Below are 27,804 nucleotides of genomic sequence, written 5' to 3'. Positions count from 1 at the left end.
ACCCTCAGAAGATGGTGCCTGCTCAGCAGCTCCGGACCCATCTAAAGTAGAGACATCTGCGGGTTCAATACTTAAAGTATCTCGTGGCATACCAGACTCCGAATGGGTCTCAGTAGAGGCCTGCGAATCAAAAGTAGCGGGTATCAGGGGCTGCAAAAGTGCCTCACTGAGTACCGGCAAACCGGCGACTGGCTTAGGAGAAGCTTCGTAGTCGGTTTTGGACCTCGACGGTCTGTCTCTGTCTTTTTCTTTACATTTTTTAGGTATTCCAGTTGTCGGATTGCTAACCAACGACATTTCTGGATAGTTAAATCTCGAGCCAAAATATTTAGAAGCAAAAATATACCGACATTTAATAGTGCGTTGATTAAATGTAGCACAAAACTGACAGCAAGGCAAGTTGTGGTCAGGGCCTAGGCAAAGAATACAGTACAAATGAAAATCCTTATGAGGTATTTGCTTCCCACAAGTAATACAATTATTAACTTTTACTGACATCGGTAAGGAGCAAGAAAAAGTTTCCCCAATGGGGTATTTAAATTTTAGTTGAAGACTTCAATTCTGAAACTCAAAAATGAAAATTTCAGGAGTCGGCCGACCGGCACTTGCAAATTGCTTCTGCTTCGGGCACTACGCGGCAAGAAAGACTGATGTAATGGCGTTGGCTGCATGTTTTATACCCCTGACGACCCGACGTCATGGAAGAAGGGACAGCAACCGACGCAGGACCCAAGACTTTGTTAATTAGGCCGACTGCGGGCAACCTGCCAGCAGATTACCTCAAATGTAATGACTGCAACAGTGAAACACGAAGAACATCGGGTTTTAACATGGGTCGAGATAGGGGTTCACTGCTATTGCCGAACTACAAACCTAGCCCCTATCTCGACCTATGTTAAAACCCATTCCTAGGCTTGCTTTTAAAGTTCGATATTGCTGTGTTCAACTTTCCGTTGTCGAACAGAGTGCGGTCGACTGGGTGCGAGTTGAAATACTGATAGTAAACCTCACAACTAACTGTTCTGAAAGCTAGAGTAGAAGATCTGCAAACCTTCATCCAAAACCTGTCAAAAGCTCTGTTACCAGGTTAGAGGCAGCAAGATGCTTAGAGCCAGAACCTTTTTTCTAAGGAGTTAACAGATGGGTCAGCTACAGGGTTATGGAAAATGAACTTGTGGGTTTGAGGTACCTTGTAAAGTTTGTCTGACTTTTATGTGCAGGGGCCTAACTGTCAGGAGAAGCACAAGCATCATTACAGGTGTCCTTAATAACCCATAGACAGGAGGAACAGCTAATGGTTTAGGGGTGTCTACCATCAGTGGTTGTAATACCTCCTTTGAATATCAGACATTTCTTTTTGTTCCCACTGAAAGACATCTTTCATCCTCCTTATACTGACAAAAAAGTTGCTTCTTCCACAGAAGAATCTAAAGTAATGTTTTGTTTACAATCAGATTCCAAGGATTTAGGTAAAGACATTCAGGAAGCATAACCTAATTCAACTTCCTCTAAGTCAGAATCAGAGTCAGAAGTAGAGTTAGATCTCTTCATTTCTAAATGTGAAGTAGCTGAGGAAGCACGTTAAATTGACTGAAAGGCCTGAAAAAGCTCTAACAAAAAATCATTCCTCTCTAGATTCTTTAGAAGACGGAATAGTGGGAGAAGAAAGGTGGTTACTCTGATGACACTTTCTTCAAATTGTCTAAAAAGAAATTCCGTGCAGACTCTTGATGTCAGACATCCCACCCAGGTGCCAGGAACTTCTTCTCTAACAAAAACCTGTGGGATTCCATCAACCCCTTAAGAAAAGTCCAAGCATAATTCTCCCTTCTCTGAAGCAAGCATATGTCTGGCCCTGGAGGATGCACTAGAATCCCAACTCTTAGTGGCTTCCTGAGGACCAGCATTAGAGGGAGTCAGAAGCAGACACATAGTCTGAAGGTCCAATATTGCCACAGTGGAGTCATCCTTTGAGGGCCAGGGAAAAGGGAATGGAGCAGTAGCCATTGTAGGGACCTCTCTCATAGCTTTCTTCTTCTTAGCAACTAGAAAGGAGACAACCAAGATACCAGCATTTCTAATCTATAACTAGTTTGTAAAGAGCTTTAAGCCAGTACTTTTTCATGTAAAGTTTCAGGGATGTAACCCAACCCTAATAACTTTAGGGGTAAATCATAAATAAATAGAGCATAACTTGACACTGTGCTCCTCCCATAAGCACAAATGACAAACTATGTGGGAGTCTCTACATAGTATCTATCATTCACAAAGACATAAGTTTTACAGAAATAAATATGGAAAGAATGTCCCCAGTGGAAGACTTATCTGCTCAATATCTTGCACTAGCTGATCACTAAAACCTCTAAATACACAGCGAAGACAGATTTTGACTGAAATCTTCAACAGCAAGAAAGTTCTGGATTGTGGTGGTAATATGTCTACTTTTATACTGACACAGTCATGCTTTCTTGGACACGCAATGCATGTGGAAGGCATCCACAAGCTTTGTACATTTGACAGGATACATCCCTTAAACACCATTCTCAATTTTAGGCGGTGTGACAAGCTGATGTGACTAAATTAAAAATGATGTTTACAATTAGATATGTGAAATGCTGTCTTGTGGAATGCAGTCCAGAACACTGCTGCAATCACCCTGGACTCAGGTCTCCACCAAAGTTTTACAAAATTCAGACAAAAATGAAAAGATGGCATTTCATTCATGCTAAAATTAATATACTCTTTAAATTAACACTTTTTTATGCATGCATGTCTATAAATGACTTCCAGAAAATATGGCACCACAATGTGACAGTTCCAGATTAAATGTAAAAAATCTCTTTAAAATGGATAATAAGACTCTTGCTTATCGGTACAATACATATTTTTGCAAACACAGCCCATGACATAGAGAAAGCAGAGTTTTCAACTTGCCAAATATCACCATAAACTAACAATTTAAAAGAAAACCATAAAGCAGTTCTAAACTTGGAAAATACTCTTATCGTATTTGTTTGGGAGAGGCTCACTGGTGGGCAGTAACTACCTCTTAAAAAGATGAAATCAGGAGAACAAGAAATCAAGAAAAACAAATATGCATAAATGTTACCAGGTGAGTTTTCTTTAGAAGCCTCTGAAGTAAGTGTGGATAAAAGAGCTTCTGATTTGAACTTCTTTTCTGGAATGTGATCTGTTGTTGTATGGTGAGAAGGTGGATTGTATTTTCTTTCTATTCAAAGATCCATATAACATGTATCAGCACAAAATTGATAGTGTATTAAAAAAAGTCAAGTCAAAGTGTTACAAAAAACACTAGAAGTACTGCTTACTTTCTAAAGATGAATGTGAATGAGTATGGTGGTTGTTTACTGGCTGGGAAGGAGTGTCCATTTCCAAAGAACCTACAAATCAAACACAAAGTGTCAAAAATAAAGTTAATGCTGCAGAAAGGCAGTCATACTGAAGTAAACAAGTAATATTCACAACAAAGCAAAAAAATGAAAAATATCATTGTGTGTGGAGGACAATTACATTTCAGAGAGTCCTTCCTTGGGGCGGGGGGGGGGTGCCCTTTTCTGCCATCTTCATACAATCGGACACAACACATTTTATGAAGCCTTATAACAGGAATATTTAACACATCTTAGTAAAACAAATAAATAACTAAAACACCAGTACACCTGACCAAAAAAAAAAAAAACGTATAGTTGTGTCTACTTACCATGAATGCAGACAATCAAGTGTCTGTACTGTTGCAGTAATTACTACTTGGGTTTTCTGCTGTGGAGGGCCTGAAAACTTTGGGAAGAGAGGAAGAATAGTTATTGCCTGAGCCCTCAGCCTGGCCTGCCTCTGAGAGGGAGAGGGTACATCCTGTAACAGTAAAGTTTCTGCCTGAGACTCTATAAAAACCAAAAACAACCTCTCTGGCTCCCACTAGGAGCCATCTAAAGAACCGCTCGCTGGGACTGCGGTTCATCAACCCCTAGGCTTAAGCTGTTTTGTCCCTCGCGCTTTGTAGACGCCGTGGGCATCCGGCGGCATTTATAGTGCAAAATTGCACCCCAGTCCAACACCTCCTCTTAATAGTGCTAGTGCCTTTTAAAAGCACAAGCCGGCAACCAACCAACCAGTGCTCGGAGCCTAAAACAGAGCCGCGGCATGTATAAGTAATGAAAGGTAGGTAATTGTTGGTAAAAGAAATATTGTTATTTTGTTTTCCACAATCCCCGGTTAAATACTGAATCAAAGAAAAACAAAATGTAAAAAAGCGGGGTACTTGTAACTCTGATTAAGTCTGAAACGGGGTTTGAATATTTCAGAAGCATGTACCTGAAACTAAAACCTAAAATGCATCGGACAGCCAACCTGCACCTAGCAGCGAAACGAAGGACATGTATGCGCCACGTCGCGGGTACTGGCGTCAGTGCGCTGAGTACATGGCGGCGTCAGCCTTATAGCCTGAGCCTTAAATACTGGATGTGAGGACTCTGGGACTTAAGTAAGGACTGCGGCAATGAAGGCGGAGAACAGCTCAAATACCAAAGATTTGCTCTTTTCCTTATAGTTGCTGGGCACCCTTCTCTTAGACATATGGACATCGGGGTAGAAGGGTCTTTGGCAGGTGCCAGTTTCTCAGGTCTTTCTTATCCACACAGGACTGCAGCATACTATCTTAGGCCTAGGCCAGGAGTACAATCCACCCATACTGCCCTCAACAGGATTAAGGTAAAAGGGACCTGAAGAGGGTAACTAAGTGGAGAGGAGACCTTAAAGAGAGGAATGGATACATGAAGCCCACCACAACTCAGGGCCATGATAGAGGGGATGGAGGGAAAGAAAGGATACTGCAACAGTGAACACATTCAAACATCTACATTTATGGTTAAGTAGACACAACTGTACCATGTTTATCATGTTTCACTACTGCAGTAATAACTACCTGGGGGGATTCCCAAAGGTACAGGAAGACTGACTAGAGAATAAATATAAAGCAAAGGATGGGAGCCCTTTTAGGACTGCAATAAGCAAATCCAGCTCTAGCTCTAGAAGTAGAGCCCAACCTATAGTGCTTAGAAAAGGTGCAAACTGAGGACCAGGTGGCCATCTCCAGAATATCCTGGGTGGACAACCTGCTGATAAAGGCAGCAGTGGTGGCTGTGCCCCTGATGGAATGCATTCTAATGTGTTCATGTACCTTTCTGCCATGGTGCTCATAGCAAAAGGAAACACAGTTAAGAGATCCACTTAGACATAATTTGTTTACTTACAAGTTTGCCCAATTTATTAAAAGCAAAGGCCTCAAAGAGCTGATCAGACTTTTTGAATTTTTTTTGTCTTATACAAGCAAAACCTGAACTGCCTGTGCATATCCAGGAAGTATATGGTCTTCTCTAACATATTCTGTGGGGTTGGGGAAAAAACAGGGATTACCACCTTGGGTATGAATGTGGGTTTAGTTCTTAGTGAAAACTTCAGGCTGGGTGAAACTGGAGGTTCTTTACACATTCATGCATGAAAAATAGGGATTCTTCGAGCTGAGGTGATGGCTACTAGGAAGGCTGTTGCCTAGGATAAGAATTTGAGATCTGCGGAAGTAGAAGGCTCGGGGTGGGGGCAAAGTGAATTTCTCTAACACTACAAAACTGAGGTCTCAGGAAGGTGAAGGGCCTTCCTGGGTGGCCTTAGGTGGATGATATATTTGAGGAATTGTTTCATCATAGTTTGAGAGAACAAAGGGGGCCGTATTGGCAGGCCGGTGGAAATAGCAATCTATTTTAATAGAAACTAAGACATACTTTCAGTGAAAAGTACCACAAAATATGTTTAAACCAAGGGGATATTAGCTAGCAGAGGCTGTTGGCCTTTGGTCTGGCACCATACAGTGAATTTCTTCCATTTAGAAATGTATGACTTCCTGGTACTGGGTCTTCTGGCTTTTGTCAAGATGAGGAGGAAGTCCTTGTTTAACAGGCAGCCTTGAGGAATAAGGATCATTTTATTCAGGCCATCACCTTCAGCATGCTCAAGATGGGCCAGATAGTGGCTCTCTTGTTCGGGGTCTAAAGGTCCACATCCTGTGGTAGCAACCATAGTTTTTGTCTGTTTAAGTTGTGCAACAGAGGGAATCAATACTGCCTTGGCCAGGACAGGTCATTTAAGACCACTGTCCACCCTTCCTCTTTGATCTTTACAAGTAACATGGAAATGAGAAGCATGGGAGGGAAAGCATACAAAAACAGACCTGTCCAAAGGCAGGAAAAAGTGTCTGTCCTCCACGCCTTGTTGTCGGCAGCCCAAGAACAACACTTTAATTCCCTGTTTTCTTTGGAGACAAAAATGTCTACTTTTGGTACATCCCATTTTCCATAATTTTTCTGAAGAAGTGCTTTATTAACATACACTTGTGAGAGTCTGAAAAGTACAGTTGTGTACACTTACCATAAATGTAGATGTTCGAGTGTATTCACTGTTGCAGTCATTATATTTGGGTAATCCTGCTGGCAGGTTGCCCTCAGTCGGCCTGAATTCCAAAGTCTTGGGTCCTGCGTCGCCTGTCGTCTCCCCTTCCCTGATGTCAGGTCGTCAGGGGTATAAAAGAAGCAGCCAACGCTATTTTCTTTACTTTTTCTTGCCCCAGATGTCAGGTGCCCCCAAAAAGGTTAGTCAAAATTTATATCTATATATAAAATAACATGCAGCAACATAAACTTTACCTTCATCCACAAGCAAATACAGCACATAGGTTGTATGAATCAGAGAAGGAAAGATAGGTGCCATCAGAAGAAAAGGGGGGATGGTGGGTGGGTAACCTGGACTGCAACAGTGAATACACTCAAACATCTACATTTATGGTAAGTGTACACAACTGTACTATGTTCTTCATGTTTCACTGTTGCAGTCATTACATTTGGGTAGATTCCCAAAGCTATGGTTGGGAGGCTGGAGCTAAAAAGTATGAGCGGCTATGAGACCCTGCAGAACTGCAGTGGCAAAGCCTGCCCTGGATTTTGAGTAGATTGGCAGATGATAGTGCTTTGTAAAGGTGTGCACTGAACTCCAAGTAGCTGCCTCTAAAATGTCCTTGGTTGGTACTCCCCTGAAAAAGGCTGAAGTGGCTGCAGAACTGGTGGAATGTGGCCTAATGCCCTTAGGCACTGGCTTGCCATGGTATAAGTAGCAGAAACAAATGCAGTAGCCTATCCACTTTGAAATAGTCTGCTTTGAGATAGCCTTTCCTTGTGATCCTGCAGCATATGCCACTAGTAATTGCTCTGTCTTTCTGAAAACTTTGGTTCTGTCCAAGTAGAATCTAAGCTGTCTGTGTACGTCCAAAGAATGCAGAATTCTTTCCCCCTTGTTTTGTGGACTTGGATAAAAGGTTGGCAGATGAATGGTTTGGTTAAGAGCCACACTGGACACCACTTCAGGCATAAATGTTGGGTTTGTCCTCAGGGAGACCCTTTCCGGATAAAAAATGATAAAAGGTTCCACAGCCATGAGTGCCTGTAGCTCTGAAACTCGTCTTGCAGAAGTTATTGCTAGGAGCAGAGCTGTTTTCCAAGATAAAAACTTTATATCAGCAGTAGCAGCTGGCTCAAAAGGAGGCACGGTGAGTTTTTCCAAGACATAGTTGAGGTCCCATGCAGGCACTGATGATCTCCTTGGAGGCCTTAAATTTTTGGCTCCTCTGAGGTACTGTTTTAATAAGGGATGAGAAAAGATTGGTGGCTCTGCATTGTAATGAGCCGAAATGGCAGAGGCATGAATTTTAATAGATGAGAAAGACTGGCCTTTGTCCAGCATCTCAGTTAAGTATTGTAAAATCTGAGGAATATTTGGCACAGCTGTATCTGCTCCTTGTGCCTGGTTGCAAGCTCAGAATCTCTTCCATTTTCCAGCATAAGATTTTCTAGTACTAGGCCTTCTGGCTTCCAAAATGACATCCATCACAGCTTTGCTGAGAGTTGTGTTTTGTATGACTACATTATCCGCCATACTGCCAGGTTTAAAGTCCTGAGCTGGCTGTGCAGGGTCTGATTGTTTTGCTGGGACAGTAGATGCAGTACTTGAGGTAGGGTTCAAGCTGGGCATTGAGACAAGCTCCTTAATATTGGGTACCAGTGCTGGCGGGGCCAGTCTGGTGCAATCAGTATCATCTTTGGCTTCTCCTCTCTGACCTTTAGGAGTACCTTGGGGAGGAGAGGCAGCGGGGGAAAGGCATATACTGATGGGTTTTTCCAGCTGAAGGATAGGGTGTCCACTTTCCATGCTTGTCTGTGATAAATCCTTGTGCAGAATCTCTTTAGTTGGTAGTTGTGAGGGGAGGCAAATAGATCTATGTCCGGGCATCCCCATTTCCTTGTTATCATGCTGAAGACTTGTGGATCCAGCTGCCACTCGTGAGGATCCATGAGGTTTCTGCTTAGTTCGTCTGCCAGAGTATTTTTCCTTCCTGGCAGGAATTGTGCCTGCAGATGTGTCCCACAAAGTCATGGCTAGTCTGCAAAGGGAGTAAGAATGTGTGCCCCCCTGCTTGTTTATATACCACATGACCGTGGTGTTGCTGTCTTTATCAGTAGTTGTCCTGGTTGAAGTAGGTCCTTGAATGCTATCAGGGCATTTTGACCAGCTAGCATCTCTTTTTGATTGATATGTAGATGCACTTGGTTTGAGGGCCATGTTCCCTGAATGCATCTTCCTGCCGTGTGGGCCCCCAAGGCATAATCTGACGCATCCGTTGTTAGTGTTTGCCTGGCTGGAGGTAATATGAACGACTGTCCCTTGCTTTGGTGACAAGCCTTTGCCCACCATCGAAACTCCTGTTGCAGCAGGGAAAGAGAGTAATTATAGTTTCCAGGCTGTGGCAATGTTGAGTCCAAACACTTTTTAGGTACCACTGATGTTTCCTCATATGCAGTCTTGCATATGGAATTAGTAGGATGCAGGATGCCATGAAGCCCAAAGCCTGCAGAATTTTTCTTGCAGATAACTGGGCATTTGTTGCTAACATTTTGAAGTAGGTAGTCAGTTGCCTTTGTTTGTCTGGCGTGAAATAAGCAATCTGGGCAGCTGTATTTAAGCTTGCACCCAGGAATATTCTCTCTTGAGAGGGTACTAGTTTCGATTTCTTTTCGTTGACTGTGTACCCTAGGCATGTTAGAAGTTTTTTCACAAACGCCAGATGCTGTAGGAGGATGTCCTTTTTCTCTGCTTGAATTAGACAGTCGTCCAAGTAAGGATATATTTGTATTCCTCTTTGTCTGCAGAATGCAATTACTGGTGCCAGGCACTTTGTAAAGACTCTGGGCGCAGTAGATAAGCCAAAGGGCAGTGCAGAGAATTGGTAATGCATTGAGCCAGCCTTGAATCTGAGGTATCTTCTGCATATTTGTCTGATTGGGACATGCAGGTATGCCTCTTTTAGGTCTAAAGTTACAAGCCAAGCGTTCTTGCCCAGCATGGGCAGTTGCTGCAAAGTCAACATTTTGAATTTTGGTATATCCAGGAATGTATTCAGAATCGATAGGTCCAGTATCAGCCTCCAGGCTTTGTCCTTTCTGGGTACCAGGAACAGTCTTGAGTAAAATCCTTGTCCCCGCTCTTGCTCTGGCACTTGTTGAATGGCCCTCATGTCCATGAGGGATGAGACTTGTTTTTGTGCCTCTACCCAATGAATTTTTGGCAGATCTGGCCAGCCGTTTGCCTTTGGCAGGGTATGGAAATGGAACTTGTAGCCTTGTGACACGATATTTAGAACCCACTTGTCCTGGATTATAATGTGCCAATTTTGAGAAAGAAGTGCTAAATTTCCCCCTAAAGGTGCTGCCAGGAAATAAGTGCTTGGTGCAGGCAGGGGGAAGTCATTGGGACTGTTTCCTGTAAGGTTGTGATTTGTCTTCTCCACTTTTGGAGGTAGAAGCACCCCATTGCTTTGAACTGTATGAACATTGCGCCTGGCATCTGCCTCTAGGGCGTCTGGGTCTGCCCCTTTGAGGTCTGTCTGACACATGAAAGGACCATTTCTTTGTTGGCCAGTGTCTACTAAACCTAGGTGGCTGTACTTGTAAGAAATCTTTGACCGTTTGCATAGATTTAGCCTTGTCCTCCATTTTCTTTAACACCTCTTCTGCCTTAACACCAAACAAAGAATCATGCTGTAATGGTGCATCTAATAATTTAATTTTAACATGATCAGGCAGATTTTGTTCCTTTAACCAAGCATGCCTTCTAATTACAGAACCTGTAACTGCAGCCCTGCAGGAGGCCTCTAAAGAATCAAAACCACATTGCAAAGTATGCTTTCCAACTTGTTCAGCTGCATGCAAAATATCCTGCATTTCCTTGTTTTCTGCACATTCAGAGTTTAACATTTTCTGTTTAAGCAATGCCATGACATGTTGCTGATATTTGAGCATATGAAACTGACAGTTTAAGGCCCTTATAGCCAAGGTAGCAGATGTGTAAACCTTTTTTCTCCATCTATCCAGTGCCCTAGAATCCCTGTCAGAAGGGGTAGGGTTTTTTGCAGCGGAAACCTTAACTCCCTTGGGACCTTGAGAAATAGTTTCTGGGTCTGCAGCAGGGTTTTTAAAAAGGAATTTATGTGAGTCAGGAACCCTGTAATATCTGTCAGGCTTAACAGGAGATGGAGGTAAGGAGTCAGGGGTAAGGCTAGACTCCGAAAACACATCATCTACAATGTCTAACACAGGAGGGATGGCTAGTGGCTTGTGCTGAGGTAGTAACAGGAAATCCCCGAGCCTCTTTTTAGACTCTGAAAAATCTTGGCTCTCCCAGTGAACATGCTCCCTCATGGTATGCAAGGTTTCCCCAAAAGAATAGTCCTCATGAGGAGAAGCTGAAGGTATGGATTCTTCAGCATCAGAATCCTCATAGGGGGGAAAGGAATATTCCTGATCAGAAGAGGAATCAGAAGAAATGGAAACCTGATCTGAAGATTCAGTCAGTCTCTTGCCTAGGCCTCTTATCAGGAGGGGGATGGCAACCCCTGATCAAGGTAATCAAGTCTTCGGCCATTTTGAGCATCTGTTTTTTGGGCATGGAGGCCTGTACACGTGGCTATTGAGGTTGCTTCTTTGCCTCTGAAGGTGCTTTAGTCTTTGCCTTTGATGTCGGTTTAATGTATAGATGTTTGGGTCTGAATACACCCTCAGAAGCCGGTGCCTGCTCAGCGGCTCCAGACCCATCTGAAGGATCAGCGTCCGAGGTTCCAATACCCTGAGTTTCCAGCGGCATAGCCGACTCCACGTGGGAGTCGGTAGCGGACTGCGACTCTAAAGTAGCATTCGTCAGGGGCTGCGAAAGCACCTTACTGAGAACCAGCGAACCAGCGACTGGCATAGGAGAAGCTTCATCGTCTGTTTTGGGCCTCGGCTGTCTTTCTTTTTCTTTGTGTTTTTTGTGAAGTCCGGTAGTCCGATGGCTTTCAGACGATATTTCTGGATAATTAAATCTATGTCCAAAGTAGTTTAAAGCAAAATCATACCAACGCTTAATAGTGCATTGGTTAAATCTAGCACAAAACCGACAACCCAGAAAATTATGATCAGGGCCTAGGCAAGGAATACAGTAAGAATGAAAGTCCTTATGAGGTATTTGCTTCCCACAAGAAATACAATTATTAACTTTTTCTGACATCAGTTCTGGAGCAAGAAAAAAGTTTCACCGACGGGGTACTTAGCTTTATAGAAGACTTCGGATCTGAAATTCGAACTCGAAAATCTCAGGAGTCGGCCAACCGACACTTGCGAACTGCTTCTGCTTCAGGCACCGCGTGGCAAGAAAGGCTTAAAGAAAATGGCGTTGGCAGCTTCCTTTATACCCCGACGACCTGATGTCAGGGAAGGGGCGACGACAGCCGACGCAGGACCCAAGACTTTGGAATTCAGGCCGACTGAGGGCAACCTGCCAGCAGGATTACCCAAATGTAATGACTGCAACAGTGAAACACGAAGAACATCTGACCTGCACAGAAAGCCTGCAGGCTGCTGCTTTCTTTTAGGAGACACTGTGCTGTTAGGTGCAACTCCATCCCTTGTGCCACCTTCAGGGAGCTGCATTATCAGGCAGCAGAATGGGAAGGAGTGTGTACCTCCCTATATGTTTATGTACCACATCACCAAGTTGTTGTCTGTCTTTACCAAGAATTTGCCTGACCTCCACATTTACAGCAATACCATCATGTCCCTGTAAACTGCCCTCACTTCTTTCAGGTTGATGTGACTTTAAAGGAAAGGCTTTTCTCCCACTTGCCTTTCACCTAAAGACTGCCTAACTGGGCAACCCAAGCACGGTCTGAGCCATCTGAGGTCATTTAATTCCCCAACTGACATTGGACAGGAACTCCTTTGTTCTGGGGCAAGCCTCTACCCACCACAACAGTTCTCTTTTAAGGCAGGGGAGAAGCTTTATCTTGAAGTTTAAAGGGTGCCTGTGCTGACACCACACATTTTTTAGGAACTACAGTATCTTCCTCATATGAACCTTTGCTATGGGGGCCATAAGAATGCAGGAAGCCAAGTAATCCACAGACCTCATGATTTCTCGGGCTGACGTCACTTCCTGCCAGGCTAGTGTTCTGAAATACTGTATAAGAAAATAATGTTTTCCTGAAGAACGTCTCTGTGTTTCTGTGTCCAGAAGGGTTCCTAAGAACACCAGTCTATAAGTATGAAGTTAAATTTCTTTAGATTTAGGGAGTCTGAAAAGCAGGACATGGTCAAATGAAGAAAAACTTCCAGCTTCTTCACGAGAACTTATTAGATCATGCAAATTGCTCATAAGGGTAGATCTGCAAGCCTTTGGTCCTGCAAAAGGCAACTACTGGAGCCAGACATTTTGTGAACATTGGGGGAGTAGTAGGTAAGTGGAAAGGGCAATGTAGAGAATTACAAGTGATTCCCACCTGCTCTGAAGTGGAGATACCTATTGTGTTCCTTTGCCTATGGGCATGTGGAGGAAGACATCTTTTAGATACAAGGTGACCATGAAAGCCTGGGAAGACTGCGTGGGCGGTATCGCTTGCACAGAAAAGCATATTTCACTTGGTGATCACTAAGAACCTGTTTAGTCTTGACAAGTCTAGAACTGGTGTCCAGGTTCCTTCTTTTCTTGGCACTAAGATGAGTCTTGAGTACTGCCCTGTTCTTTTTGAGGGACTGGGTTCTATAGAGCCTAGTTCCTGAAGAAGCTTTACTTGGGTCTGAGCCTCCATGAGCTGCCCTTTTTGGAATGGGAAGCATATCTGCGGGGGCTGGCAGGGAAGCACACTGCAACTTGTACCCAGTTGTTATGCTTTAAAGGACTTACTTGTCCTGGATAATGTTTTGCCATATGTTTAGGAAGAGGGAAAGCTGGCCTCCAGGCTTTGCTGAAGGAAGAGATGTCTGGGGTGGGGTGGGACTTAAGGGAGTTGGTTCTGCCGAGTCACAGCTGCTTCCTGCTGGACCTTTGGCTGTGAGGTTGCTAGGCCTAGATCCTTGTTCAGCTTGACAACTTCCTTGCAGTCTTTCTCCCTGGTCCTCCTGCTCCTTGATCTTGCTTGCATGGCAAGAAAGGACCAGGATTTGGTAATTCCTACTAAACCTCAGGGGCTCAGCCTACAAAAAGTCCTCAACAGTTTATAGGGATTTTTGCCTTGTTCTCCAGTTCAACACACCTTGATCCTTGGGCCAAACAAAAATTCCTTGTCTAATGAAGCATCAAGATCTTCTGATTTAACTGCTCCCTTAGCCAAGCATGTCTCCTGATACCAGGCCATGATGCACATGCTGTGCCTGATGCTTAATGACTATCAAAGCCATAATTGTCAAGAATGTTTTGCAACCCGAGAATGCACAGTTGTGGAAGAAAACTTATCATAACAGTAGATGTTCAAATGATCACTGCTGCAGTAGCCTTAGCTATACAGGTTATATTAACAAAACAAAACAAAAGGCATGTAAACATGGCAGAAAGTAACATAAAAACCACAAAAATAACTATAACAAACTTTATTTCAGTACTAAGCACTTTCATGTGACAAAGACTTCATCAGCCAAGGATATAACAACCGTCCAGCTTCCAAAGCTTCAAGGCACATTCCACATGTCCAAACTGTGAGGCAGCTCAAGATGACCTGACTAAAACACTGGAGAAACAGAGGAAGACACCAAACAAATCTCAACGCTAGAGGAAGTTTATAAAGGAAGTGAATGTGAAACTAACAGTTGTCTGATGACGTTTAACACTTTGTTTAAACGAAAGCGCTAACAGGATACTTTACTTCAAAGAATAAAGGATTTGTGTGATTTTCCAACATCGTGGGCTTGTCTTATCTAAACTTGCTGCTAGTAGAGTCAGTGAACTGCCTTCTTAATTTTTATTCAGTTTTGAGTGTTTTTTTCTGTATCTTTTGGAACATGGAAGAGAAAGACATCTATGGTTATAGTAAGATTTTACACAACTTCCCTGTGTCTTTCTATCCCAGTGCTGCAGTATTCTACATATGGGTGAGTGCCAAAGCACACTAAGGATTGGAAGGTGGCCTACAGGATGTTTCCATGAATCCGTGCATGACAGCCCTGGCAAATCCTGCCCTGGCTGTGGAGATATGGTCTAGTTTGTAGTGTGTGATGAACGTGTGCACTGAGGACCAAGTAGCTGCCTTAAATATGGAGTTGGTGTCTAGCCCCTTAAAAAAGGCTCCAGAAGAGACCATAGCTCAGGTGGAGTGGGCTTTGACATTGGAAGGGTCTTTCCATGGTGTAGGTAGCAGAAAGAAATGGCCCTGGAGATCCAGGCTGAAATGATCTGTTTGCTCAGCTTTGCCCAGGGCTCTGGGGTGGAAGGGGACAAACAGTTGGTCTGATTTCCTAAAAGGTTTGGTTTGATGAAGATAAAATCTAAGTTGTCAGTGGATGTCTAGGGAATGAAGTACTCTCTCACTATCCCCCTGCGGGTTGGGGGAAGAAGGTAGGCAGGTGGATGGCCTGGTTCAATGACAGGTCATTCACTATTTTTGGGGGTGAATCAGTGGTTAGTCCTGAGAGTCACTCTGTCCAGGTGGAAGACTAAAAATGGTGGTGTAGCCATAAGGGCTTGCAACTCTGAGACCCTTCCGGCAGAGGTCAGGGCTACCAATAATAAAGTTTTCCACGTGCGAAATTTTATGGGAGCTTTGTCTGCTGGCTCAAAGGGGGCTAGAGTGAGCTTTTCTAGTACATAGTTAAGATGCCAGGGAGGAGGAGATTGTTTCCAGGGTGGTCTCAAGTGTAGTACACCTTTGAGGAACAGTTTAGCAGGGAGTCTGGATGCAAGAGGTGGACCCAGAGGAAGACAGGCATAGTTAGCAGACAGATATGCTTTCAGAGATGAGTATGACAGCCCTGTCTGCATTAGTTCACACAGGTAAGACAGGGTGAGAAGAATATCACTTTACAGTGGGTCCAACTGTCTTTTGTGACACCAAATAGAAAACCTTTTCCATTTTGAGAGATAGGATTTTCTAGCATTGGGTTTCCTGGCCTCCTTCAGGACACTGAGCACGTCCTCGTTGTACAGCTGTCTGAAGGAGATCAGAATCCTATCAGGTGCAGGGATTGCCACTGTGGGTGTATCTGAGTCCCCTTGTGCTGTGTGATCAGGTCCACTGAGGGTGGTAACTTGTGGTGACTGCCCTTGGACAGATGAAGGAGAAGGGGGAACCAGTGCTGTCTTGGCCAGTAGGGAGTCACCAACAAGATTTTTGGTGAATCCTGCTGAATTTTCACCAGGACCTTTTGTATCAAGGAGAAAGGTGGGAATGCATACAGAAATTTCCCCTTCTAGGTCATCGAGAAGGCATCTGTCGCCAGTGCCTTGGGGTCATGTGTCCTGGTGCAGTATCCAGGAAGTTGCATGTTTATGGAGGAGGCGAACAGGTCTATTTATGGTATACCCCACCTGTGGACCAGATTTAGGAAAACATCTCTTTGAAGCATCCATTCGTGGTTGTTTGAAATGGTTCTGCTTAGGAGATCTGCCTGGGAGTTGTATAGGGACAGTATGTAGGCTGCCTGCAGGGTAATTCCCTGTGAAGTGACTAGTTCTCACACCTACAGAGCTAGTCTGCAGAGAAGGTACAACTTTGTCCCGCCTTGTTTGTTGAGGTACCACAGAACTGTGGTGTTGTCCGTGAATATCCTGAGAGGGCCCTGCTCTAGATAGGGTTGGAAGGCTTGTAGAGCAAGGACGCTCGCTCTCATTTCACTGACGTTTATGTGGTCTAATTTGTCTGTCCACAAACCTTGCACTTTCCTCTGTCCTAGGGTTGCTCCCCAACCCAGATCTGTGGCATCTGTGTGCATAGTCTGGGAGGGATTGGGTGTAGGGTTAGACTTGGGTTCTGGGCCACCTGAGCCACCCACCATCTCCGTTCCTGTTTCAAACAAGGAAGGAGGGGGACCCCTGAACTCTAGAGGATGGGAGTGCTGAGTCCACACTGATCGAAGATACCACTGTAGTTTCCTCATGTGCATTCTTGCTAGGGGAACATGAGTATGGTGGCTGCCATGAAGTCTCAGAAATTGCCTTGCTGTCAGTTCTGAGGACTGAAGGGCAGCGAGTAGGTGGTATGTCAGAGCCGCCACCTTTTCTGGTGGTAGGAAGGCCTTCATAGGGTCTGTCTGGATTGTGTCCTGTGCAGGCTTCAGATGGGATTTTGGCAAGTTTATTAGAAATCCTAGGGACTGCAAGAGGAGCAGAAGGGTCTGGGTGTGAAGATGAAGAGTCTGTCTGAATTAGAAGGTCATTTAGATAGGGGAATATCTGGATCCCCTTTGTCTTGCAGTAAGCGATAACTGGAGCCAGACATTTTGTGAATACCCTAGGAGCAGTAGAAAGCCCAAAGGGCAAGGCACAGAACTGAAAATGGGATGAGCCTGTCAGAAATCTGAGTTACTTCCTGAAAGTGGGCTTTATAGGCATGTGAAGGTAGGCATCCTCTATGTCCAGGGTGGCCATGAGTTGTGATGTTTTTAAACTGTATTTTTTGATAATAATTGCATTTTTGATAATTATAAGGTAATATAAATAATGACTCGCATTTTGTGATGTATTCAAATGAATGTCAATCAGTGTAAAAATTGAATGGGGTTTAATATGTATTTTCATGGTGTTTAAAGATTTAAATATTTAAAAGCTAATTGATTAATTAAGCAGCAGTTAGTGGTTGCTTAAATATGACTGCGATATTTGTGTAAAGTATTCCGTGAGAAGGCGAAGGCCGAGGTACCAGAATCATTAAAGGATTTATTGTTGCAGTCGGTGCTGTGTTCTGTGGTTTTCTCTGTGTGTTCTAACGAATATTTGGTCATGCGAGTTTGGTAGTTAGTGGCTCGGAATGACAGGGTAGCAGAGGTGCAAATTTTCTTTCCCAATCTCTCCATAGTCTTGCTGTCCTTATCAGCTGGGAGGATGGTAGTGGTAGGATAAAGCTTGGAAGCCCTATCAGTAGAGAGGGAGACAGTGGCTGGGTCACAGCAGGAGGGCACTTAATCAGAAATGTTCCTGTCTCAGGGACTTTGTAAAGCCTATCTGCTCTCCTTGGGGCTGGGGGGTTGGAGTCCGCGTTGATGGAAGCTGAAGCAAAAGCATCCAGGTAAGCTGGCTGAACAGGAGGGATGGCATAAGGACTGGCAGAGTCCATTTGTATCAGTTTGAAAAACCTCTTTAGCACTTCAGTTATATCCGAAGATTCCCACTGCGTTCTTTCATCTTACTGGCAGTTTCCAAGCTTAAATTCTTCACAGGGGAGTCTAGTTCAATAGAGCCTTCCTCTGGAGATCCATATCCCACGGGGGAAGAGATCTGAGACAAGTAAGAGAGGGAATCCTCTGAGGAATCTAACCGTTCCTCCTCCAATTGTTCTACCCTCCTTTCAGGAATGAAAGGTCTCGAACTTAGGAGGGGACATGTAGTGCTAGAGGTTTCTGAGGCATTAGGTTTAAGGGCCATAAAGACATTAAACAAACTCTGGCTGAAGGCCTGCCAATCGGGCATGCTTTCAGTAGCAAGAGAAACATGTTTTGTTTTCTGTTTTTTCTTTAGACGCCTCGCTGGGGTCTGGCTGGGAGAAGGCCTTGGGACACGCGTAGGGATGGCGGCAGCGGGGTCAGACAAGGTCATTATGAATGCTAGTACCCCCTCCCCGGTGTCTAAGGTAGACGCCGGTATAGCCTCTATGGTCATGGCATCCGCTCAAGATTGTGCGGCTTCCTCAGAGGTACCCGCTTTATCTAAACTGGCGGAAGCCGAATCTTCAGCCAGGTTGACATTGGCCACAAGCTACGGAACATCTGGAAGAGGTGCAGCTAAAGAAGTAGACCGCAAGGTCTTGGTCCTCTTTTTGGGCAGTTCATATGGGGCATCGGATGTGGCCTCCATCCCTAACACTATTTGTTTTATGCATTGATTCTCTATGTACAAATGTAATGCCTGTATGCGGCGACGTAAGGTCTTGGGGACAAATGATTTACAGATCGCGCAGTTTTCGTGGTCGTGCTGCTTACCTAAACAGAAGAGACACTGATCGTGGATGTCTTTGTGGGGAATCTGCCGACCACACTTACACTTGCCCTTTCCGGGTGATAAGAACAGACTATAAGCAAAAACAGTAGGACTGAAAAAATCCCCAACGGGGTACTTAACTGAATTTTTTTTTTTTATCAAACGTCCGCGAGAAGCAGGTGCACCTGGTGTACAACTGGCGGCTGAAAAGTTCTGAGGGCTGGTGCGTGCAGACGTCACTTTTATGGCCCATGCACCTGCTGCCACATCAGAAATCTGACGCACCTAGAGGGACTAAAAATCCTTGGAAACCTGGCCAGATGAGGTGGAGGGTAAACCCATATGTAGAATGCTGCAACACTGAAACATAAGGACATCTTGGTTGGTGGGGCTGAAAAGAAAAGAAGACCCGGGTTGGGCATGACCAGTTGCTCTTTTTTGAGGCAAGGTAGGAGAGGGCTCAGGGGTATCCAGGGGATGGAAATCCTGGGAGCTCAATGAATTTTCCTCATGTGTACTCCAGCTAGAGGAAGCACTTGGGTGGTAACTGCCATGAAAAGCAAGGCCCTGAGAATCTACCTTGCTGTGCTGTGTGACAATGAGTAGAGGTTTTGGAAGAAGCTGGCCAGATTGTGAACTTTTTCCTGAGGAAGAAAGGCATGCATTTTGAATGTGTCGAGTATCCAACTCAGAAAAACAAGGTCCCGAGTGGGAGTGAGATGGGATTTTTTTGAAGATGATTGTGAATTCCAACATTGTCAGGCGATACACCGTGTAATGTCCACGGCTCAAAGACGATGACGATGGAGACAGCTTGGATCAGTAGGTTGTCCAGGTAAAGTAAAATCTGAATTCCCTGTGTAAGGTAGAAAGTAACGGGTCTATATTAAATGAATGAAGTTTTATAAATTCGAATACCATATGATCAACACCATATAGTCGAAGTTATAAAACTTCGAATAGTTAAAAAAAAAAAAAACAAAAGTAACCTAATGGCTTAAAGCAAGGGGGCAAGACCCACTGCACCCCCCCCCCGCTCTTTAAATATACCAACTCCGAGATCGCACTACAGTGCAGTAAAGGGAAGTCTTCCCTTTACCGCATTATAGTGCAGTCTCGGAGTTGGTATATTTAAAGAGCGGGGGGTGAGGGGGTACAGGGTGACTTGCCCCTCTGCCTACAACCCTTAGTTTAGGGTTTATTGCGACCATATGGTGTCAATCATATGGTATTCGAAGTTATAAAACTTTTCTCATTTAATATAGACCCGAAAGTCACCACTGGAGCCAGGAACTTTGGTCTTTCTGTAGCACCAAGATATTTTAGAAAAGGGTAAAGCAGTACACTGATATGCAATGAGACAGAGATGAATGTGAGGAATTTCCTGCAAGAGTGTAAAATGGGAATGTGAAAATAGGCATCCTTTACATATAGGGTTACCAAAAAGGCAGAAGGAGAAATGAAATGCAGAAGGGTGTGAAGACAGAGTACTTTGAAAGCAGAGACTTTCAGGAAAGTGTTTTAGAAGAGACAGAGAGAGAGAATTTTGGAATATAAACCTTCTCCTATGAAGGACGTTGGCACTGCGCTGACCTAACAAGTCTTGAACAACAGGATTGAGCAACGGAAGCTGGTTGAGTGGTGGAAGATGCCAACTCTTTAGTGAGGGAATGCACTCCTAAGATATGGCATTGTCTTCTTCTTACCATCTAAAAATAGTTCATCAATTATGGTTAAAGGTAGTAAAGCAGGTCTCCTGCCTTGCTAAACTACTGGCACTGCTTGCATGTGTTACAGTATCTTGTCACAATAACACTGGCCAATAAAAATTTTGCATAGGCCTCTTCTTTGTATGCTTTATAATGGCCTGAAAAAGGAATATCATCTGACATGACTAAAACTGCTGAAAGGCAGGACCTTGAGCCTACCAACTACTGTATCACCCCCCCCCCCTTTCAGGAGTCCATTGTCTATAGGGTTTGGGAGGGTGGCCTAATGGTTAAGGTGTTTGCCTTACAAGCTCAAGGTACAGGGTTTGAGTCTCACAGGGGATAACTGGCTAGGCTTAAAATGGCTCACAAGGGCAGTTAGCCTAGTACTAACCTATGAACCTATGAACCTATAAAATATCTATATAAAAATAACTCCTTGCCCCAGAATAAGGAGGCCTCTGCCCTTGAAAGCGGCAGCTTTTTTGGCTCCCTCCCCCAAGTTTTGTAAAGTGGAATCTGAGAGTTGTGCCTGCCTGAGCTGTATCTCCATGGTCCTCTCAAGTTCCCCTTTCATAGGAAGTTTAGTACCCTTTGATAACTCTTTCAGATTTTGTTCTACTTAAAAACTACCCCTTCCCCTGAAATAACCCCATTCAGAAGAAATCCAGTACCTTTTTAAACTTGTGGCTCTTTAGGCTTGTTACTATTAAGCATATCTTCAACTGACATAACCACATAATCAGTCAGCAATTCAAGTGCAGGCATTGGTTAGGTCCCCCTCTCCAATGCCTTCTCCACATTCTTGTCTCCAAGTGTGGCTGCTACTGCATCAAAGTAATTTCCTATTAGAATACTGGCATAAGATCAAAAACTGCTATGTTTGTCTCCTTTCCCAGACTTCCCAGTCAAAATGAACCCTGGCCAATGGCATCTGAAAAAGTGTCCCTCCCGTGTGTCTAACTGCAGTGACTGCCCAACCACATAACACTCCCATCTAGCAAAATACCTAAATACAGTTCTTTAAGCAACTTACCATAATAACAAATGCTCAAATGCAGTCACTCTTGCAGTTACTGCATTAAGGATCTCAGCTACTCGCCTAGCATGACTTTCAGAGCTCACCTCCCTTTCCCCATGGCTGGCTGACATCACCTTACCTCAAATGCACTTGTATACCTGGTATACAGAGAGCATTTGCCCAGAACATCTTTAGTTCTTCCATGTTTCTACAACAGAAGAAACTATGGCCTAGCTAGAACTACTAGCAAAAAAACTTCCCTAGAAATTTAGTCTGTGACCTAGAGCACCTAACCACTCTTTAGTGATAAGGACAATGACGGGATGGGGGTAAGGGAGAAGGAAAATAAAAGATAATGGAAACTGTGCACCCATCCCAGCTCATCATCACCTTTTGCCATACAAGGGATAGAGGGAGGAAGCCAGAAGTGCAAGAGTGGCCAAATCAGGTACTACTATGGTGCACAAAGTACAGTTTTGTACCTACCATAAATGTAGATGTCCGAACTGGATAGCATCTGCAGTCATAACAAGTGGGTTGTCCTGTCGTCAGGCAGCCCTGCAGTCGGCCGGATTCCAAAGTCCGGGTCCGGCTTCGGCTGATGTCGCACTCCACCCGACGTCATCTCTGTTGGTCTTCGGGTATAAAAGCATCAGCCGACGCCATTTTCCTCAGTGTTTCTTGCCCCAGATGCCAGTAGCCTTCTTGCAGGCTAAAAATTTGGATAGATGCCAATGTTTCCAAATAGATAGAGGTAAACACAGCAATAAGCATATATGTACATATATACAAACAAATACACCATAAAAGACTCCCCCCCAACAGCTAGCTATTAGGAGGGTAAACACCCTAGGAGTACCACAGAGGGGAAGGAGGGAGGGTAATCCTGACTGCAGATGCTATCCAGTTCGGACATCTACATTTATGGTAGGAACAAAACTGTACTATGTCCTTCATGGATGCATCTGCAGTCATAACAAGTGGGTAGAATACCATAGCCAACTAGCGGAGGAGGATAAAAGTAGATTATGGTGTGTTTAGGATCCCTTGCAGTACAGCAGTGGCAAACCCTGCTCGATCTGGAATATAGAGGCAAATTATAATGCTTGGCAAATGTATGCACGGAGGTCCAAGTAGCCTCAATAATGTCTTTGGTTGCCACTCCTCGTAAGAAGGCTGTGGTAGTGGCTGTTGCCCTTGTAGAATGAGGTCTTATGTTCTGTGGAATTGGTTTTCCATGGAAGGAGTAACAGTATCGTATGCAATTTCCTATCCATTTGGAGATTGTCTGTTTGGAAATAGCTTTTCCTTCCCTTCCTGTTGCATAGGCTACAAAAGTTGGTCAGTCTTTCTGCTATTTTTTTGTTCTGTCCAAGTAGTAGCGTAGCTGTCTATGTACATCCAAGGTATGCAGTATTCTTTCCCTCTGTTTTGTGGGTTGGGAAAGAAGGTAGGTAGGTGGATTGCCTGGTTTAAAGACACTCTGGATACCACCTTGGGCATAAATGTAGGATTAGTCCTCATGGACACTCTATCTTGGTGGAAGATTAGGAAGGGTTGCACTGCCATTAAGGCCTGAAGTTCTGAAACCCTCCTTGCTGAAGTAATTGCCAGTAGGAAAGCAGTTTTCCATGACAGGTGTTGTAGGTCTGCTGTTGCTGCTGGTTCAAAGGGTGATAGTGTCAACTTTTCTAGCACAAAGTTTAAATCCCAAGCTGGTAATGGTGGTTTCCTTGGAGGTTTTACATTCTTGATTCCTCTGAGGAACTGCCTGAGCAAAGGGTGCGAAAAACAGGTGGATCAAAGCTGTATTCTGCTGAAATAGCTGATGCATGTATCTTGATGGAGGAGTAGGACAGGCCTGAATGAAGAAGTTCGCCAGATACTCCAGAATGTTAGGCATATCTATGTTTGACACATCTTTTCCTCTTTCCGCACTCCAAATGACAAACCTTTTCCATTTTCCAGCATAGTTCCTTCTTGTTGAAGGTCTGCGTGCTTCGAGAATAATGTCTTTAACTCTTTGGGAAAGTTCTGGATTAGCTGCTGCTATGTGATGTTCCATGCAGTCAGTTGCAGCGTTTTTAGGTTTGGATGTATGATGCTGTAGTTGTTCTGAGTTAACATCAAAGGCATCAGGCGTATTGGCCACATATTGTTCCGAGACATGCTCTTCAGTAGTGGGTACCAGTGTTGTCTTGGCCAGTTTGGAGCTATCAGGATTATCCTTGGACGTTCTTCCTTGATTTTTAGTAGTACCTTGTGTATCAAAGGAAGAGGTGGGAATGCATATGCTGTTAGGCCTTTCCAGTTGAAGGAGAGTGAGTCCACGTTCCATGCTAGTGGGTGGAATGTCCTTGTGCAGAATTTTTTGAGCTGGTGATTGAGCGGTGATGCGAATAGGTCTATCTGTGGCCTTCCCCATTCCTTCGAGATGGTCTTGAAGATGTCCGGTGCAGCTTCCATTCGTGGGCATCCGGGTGGTTCTGCTTAATATGTCTGCTAGAGTATTGTCTTTCCCCGGTACAAATATTGCCTGTAACTGAATGTTGTAGCTGAGTGCCAGGGTCCACAGCTCCAAGGTCATTCTGCATAGGGGTATGAATGAGTGCCTCCCTGTTTGTTGATGTACCACATGACTGTGGTGTTGTCTGTCCTTATCATCAACTGGCCCTCTTTGAGAAATGGTTTGAACTTTTGGATTGCCAGTTTTACTGCCAGCATTTCTTTTAGATTGATGTGCAGGTGAAGTTGATCCTGTGTCCACAATCCTTGCACGCATTTGTCCAGCATGTGGGCCCCCCATCCTAGGTCTGAAGCGTCTGTTGTAATGGTCTGGCTTGGTTGACATCTGCGAGAGGGTAGGCCTGGGTTTGACTGGCATGCCTGAGCCCACCATAGGAACTCCTGTTTTAAGCATGGAATTAGTGGGATTTCTGTTTCTAGACTGTGTCTGTGTTGGGACCATAAATTCTTTAGGTACCACTGTAGTTTCCTCATATGTAGTCTGGCAAATGGGACCAAGATTATGCATGATGCCATGAAGCCCAAGGCCTGCAGAACTTTTCTTGCTGTTAACTTGTTCAGTTTTGTTAGTGCCAAGAAGTAAAGAGGAAGTTCTTTTTGTTTTTCTGTAGTCAGGAATGCCATTTGTTGTACTGTGTCCAATTCCGCCCAAGAATGTCCTTGTTTGGGATGGTATCAGCCTTGACTTTGTAAATTGACTGTGTATCCCAGTCCTTGTAGCAAGTAAATGACCCTTTGTAAATCTGTTGTCAGCTTGCTTTTGTTGTCCCCTTGTAGCAGGCAGTCGTCCAGGTATGGGTAAATTTGAATTCCCTGTAGTCTGCAATGGGCGATTACTGATGCCAGGCATTTTGTGAATACTCTGGGCAGTAGATAAGCCAAAGGGCAATGCTGAGAATTGATAGTGCTCTGATCCTGCAAGAAATCTGAGGTATCTTCTGCAGATTGGTCGAATGGGGACGTGCAGGTATGCCTCCTTGAGATCTAGAGTTACCAGCCAAGACTCCTTGCCCAGCATGGGAAGAAGTTGCTGTAGGGTCAGCATTTTGAATTTTGGGACAATGATGTATGTATTTAAGGTGGACAGGTCGAGAATTGGTCTCCAACTTTTTCCTTTCTTGGAACTAGGAATAGTCTGGAGTAGAACCCTTTCCTTGTTCTGCTGTTGGCACTCTTTCCACAGCTCTCATGTTTGCTAACTCCATTATCTGGCGTAGAGCCTCTGTTTTTGATTTGGAGGTAGATTTGGCATTCCTCTTTGACTGGTAAGGTGTGGAAGTGAAACCGTAACCTTGATCTATGGTTTGTAAAATCCACTTGTCTTTTGCTATGTAGTGCCAGTTCTTTGAAAATAAGGTTAACTTTCCGCCTAGAGGAGCTGCTATTTGTTCCCTGGTAGGCGGATTTAGGATTAAGTCACTGTGGTTGTGCTGATGTAGTGGCAGTGGCTGTGTCTGTGCCTCTGTTGTTACCTTGCCACTGTCGCCCCCTGTAGGCACCTCCTCTGGATTGGTTTCTGCCTCTGGAACGTCTATTGCTGCCCCTTTGAAATTTTGTGGAGTCAGGAAAGGACCAAGTTTTGGCAGGAGAGTTCCTGCTAAACCTTGGGGTTGAACCTGCAAGAAATCTTTAACAGTTTGAACAGATTTTGCCTTTTCTTCCATTTTCTTCATAACCTGCTGGGCAGGTGTACCAAACAAACTTGTCTTGTCCATAGGAGCATCTAGCAACTTAGCTTTAACATGATCCGGTAAAGCTTGTTCCTTTAGCCATGCATGCCTTCTTATCACTGTGCCTGTCATGGCTGATCTAAATGAAGCCTCCAGTGCATCATAGCCACATTTTAAGGAATGGTTGCTAACCTGTTGTATGTTATTTACCATCTCTAATACATATTTCTTATCAAGAGATTCATCAGTGATTAGTTTTTTAGTTAACTGATCAAGCATAAACTCTTGGTATTGTATCATGTAAATTGACAGTTTAAAGCTCTAGCTGAGAGAGTAGCTGAAGTGTAGACCTTTTTACCCCATCTGTCTAGTGACCTTGCTTCCCTTTCAGAAGGAATAGGGTTTTAGCTGTGGTCGCTACTGCCTTGGGACCCTGGGATATAGTTTCTGGGTCTGCAAGTGGGGCCTTGTAAAGGTGGTGATGAGTATCTGGCACCCTGTAAAATCTGTCTGGTTTGGCAGGGGCTGGGGTAAAGAATCTGGAGCGGAGCAAACATCATTGAAAGCATCATCCACCACAGAGAGAACAGGAGGTATAGCTAAGGGCCTGTGCTGTGGGAGGTGCAGAAAGGTCCTAAGTCTTTTCTGGAGTCTGAAAAATCCTGTTGCTGCCATTGGAACTGTTCTCGCATGGCATGCAAGGTTTCCCAAAGGAGAATTCTTCTGGTGGGGAAGCAGCTGGAATGGATTCTTCAGCATCAGAATCTTCAAAATTGGAGAAGGGAGCCTCAGGCTGGTCAGTTATGTCTGATTCATCAGCAGAATCATCAGAAGACACTGGCTCAGGGGCTCTGCCCTAGGTCTCTTCTCTGGGGCTGAGAGGCCCTGTCTGGGTGAGATTGAGATCCTCTAATTAAAGAAATTAAATCTTCTGCCAAAGAAAGCATTTGAGAACTAGAAGAGGGCCTGGATGTGGGGGTTTAACAGGCACTGTTTTAGTAGTCTTGGCTGCTTTAGCCCTGGCGAAGGCCTTAATGGACATGGCAGCTGGAGGCCTAGCAGCACCACGTGCTGGGGTAGAGACATCCAAGGGATGGTGTCTGATAAGTCAACCACCGTAGTGGGTAAAATTTCTGAGGTCGATTCAAGAGTTGTAGCAGGGGCCTCAGTTGTAAGAATAGGTTCAGCTGTACTTTGAGCAGTTTTCTCGGTTTCGCCGAAACCGAGACACTCATGTTTGCTTTACCGTGGTTTCGCCGAAACCGCGACCGAAGTGTCGGTCTTTATCTTTGCGCTTTTGGGGTAGTCGAGGATCCGACGGCATAATGTACGCAAAATCAGAACCGAAAAAAGTACAGTTTTGTACCTACCATAAATGTAGATGTTCGAGGATCCACATTGCTGCAGTCCTAACTATTGGGTAGTCCGCTGTCCAGTCGGCCCGAATACCAAAGTATATGGCTGACGTCGGTCACGGCGCATTAGACTGACGTCAGTACGTCAGGGTACTAATGCGCATGACCGACGTCATATCCTCAGTCTTTTCTTGCCCCAGATGTCAGAAGACCCTAAAAAGACAAGGCCAAAACCAAAACACACCAAACATACCTGCACCAAAAACATATACAATATATACAAAGGTACCAGAATATAATCTCACCTACACAACCACCCCTAAACACAGAGGGGAGGGTAAACTGGACTGCAGCAATGTGGATCCTCGAACATCTACATTTATGGTAGGTACAAAACTGTACTATGTTCTTCATTCCACATTGCTGCAGTCCTAACTATTGGGTAGAATCCCAAAGCAGAGGTAAGGGAGGCTGGCAAATCATAAGGAAGCAGGAGCTGATAACATGCCTTGCAAAATAGCTGTGGCAAAACCAGCCCTAGACTTAGAGTAGAGAGGAAGGTGGTAATGCTTAGAGAAAGTATGCACTGAACTCCAAGTAGCTGCCTCCAAAATATCCTTAGTTGCCACCCCCCTTAGAAATGCTGTTGAAGTGGCAGTAGCCCTAGTGGAATGAGGCCTAATCCCAGCTGGAATCTCTTTGCCATGATGGGAATAACAAAATGCAATGCAAAACCCAATCCACCTAGAAATGGTTTGTTTTGACACAGGCTTGCCCTGCGAACTCAAAGCAAAAGAAACAAACAACTGCTGAGACTTTCTAAAATCCTTAGTCCTGTTTAAATAATAACGCAATTGCCTGTGTACATCTAAAGTGTGCAAAATCTTTTCCCCTTTATTTTGGGGATCTGCATAGAAAGTAGGCAAATGAATAGTTTGGTTTAAAGCCACACTAGAAACCACCTTAGGCATAAA

The 27,804-nt window shown here is 44.3% G+C and overlaps 1 protein-coding gene across 2 annotated transcripts in view; it reads right to left on the bottom strand.

Moving 5' to 3' along the window:
• ING3 (inhibitor of growth family member 3) overlaps positions 1 to 27,804 on the bottom strand; it is a 671,267-nt gene that overhangs the window by 393,874 nt on the left and 249,589 nt on the right. For both annotated transcript variants that reach the window (XM_044088740.1, XM_044088739.1), the window contains 2 exons: positions 3,330 to 3,401; positions 3,110 to 3,229 (listed from right to left, as the gene is read on the bottom strand). In XM_044088740.1, coding sequence (XP_043944675.1) covers positions 3,110 to 3,229; positions 3,330 to 3,401 — 192 coding nt within the window. The remainder of the gene's footprint in view (positions 1 to 3,109; positions 3,230 to 3,329; positions 3,402 to 27,804) is intronic.

Source organism: Protopterus annectens, chromosome 11.part0 (assembly GCF_019279795.1).
Source record: "Protopterus annectens isolate FY-2018-M chromosome 11.part0, PAN1.0, whole genome shotgun sequence".
In the NCBI taxonomy this organism is placed as follows: domain Eukaryota; kingdom Metazoa; phylum Chordata; order Ceratodontiformes; family Protopteridae; genus Protopterus; species Protopterus annectens.
The sequence above is the reverse complement of the archived record's forward strand: the minus strand, read 5'-3'. Positions and strand labels throughout refer to the sequence as shown.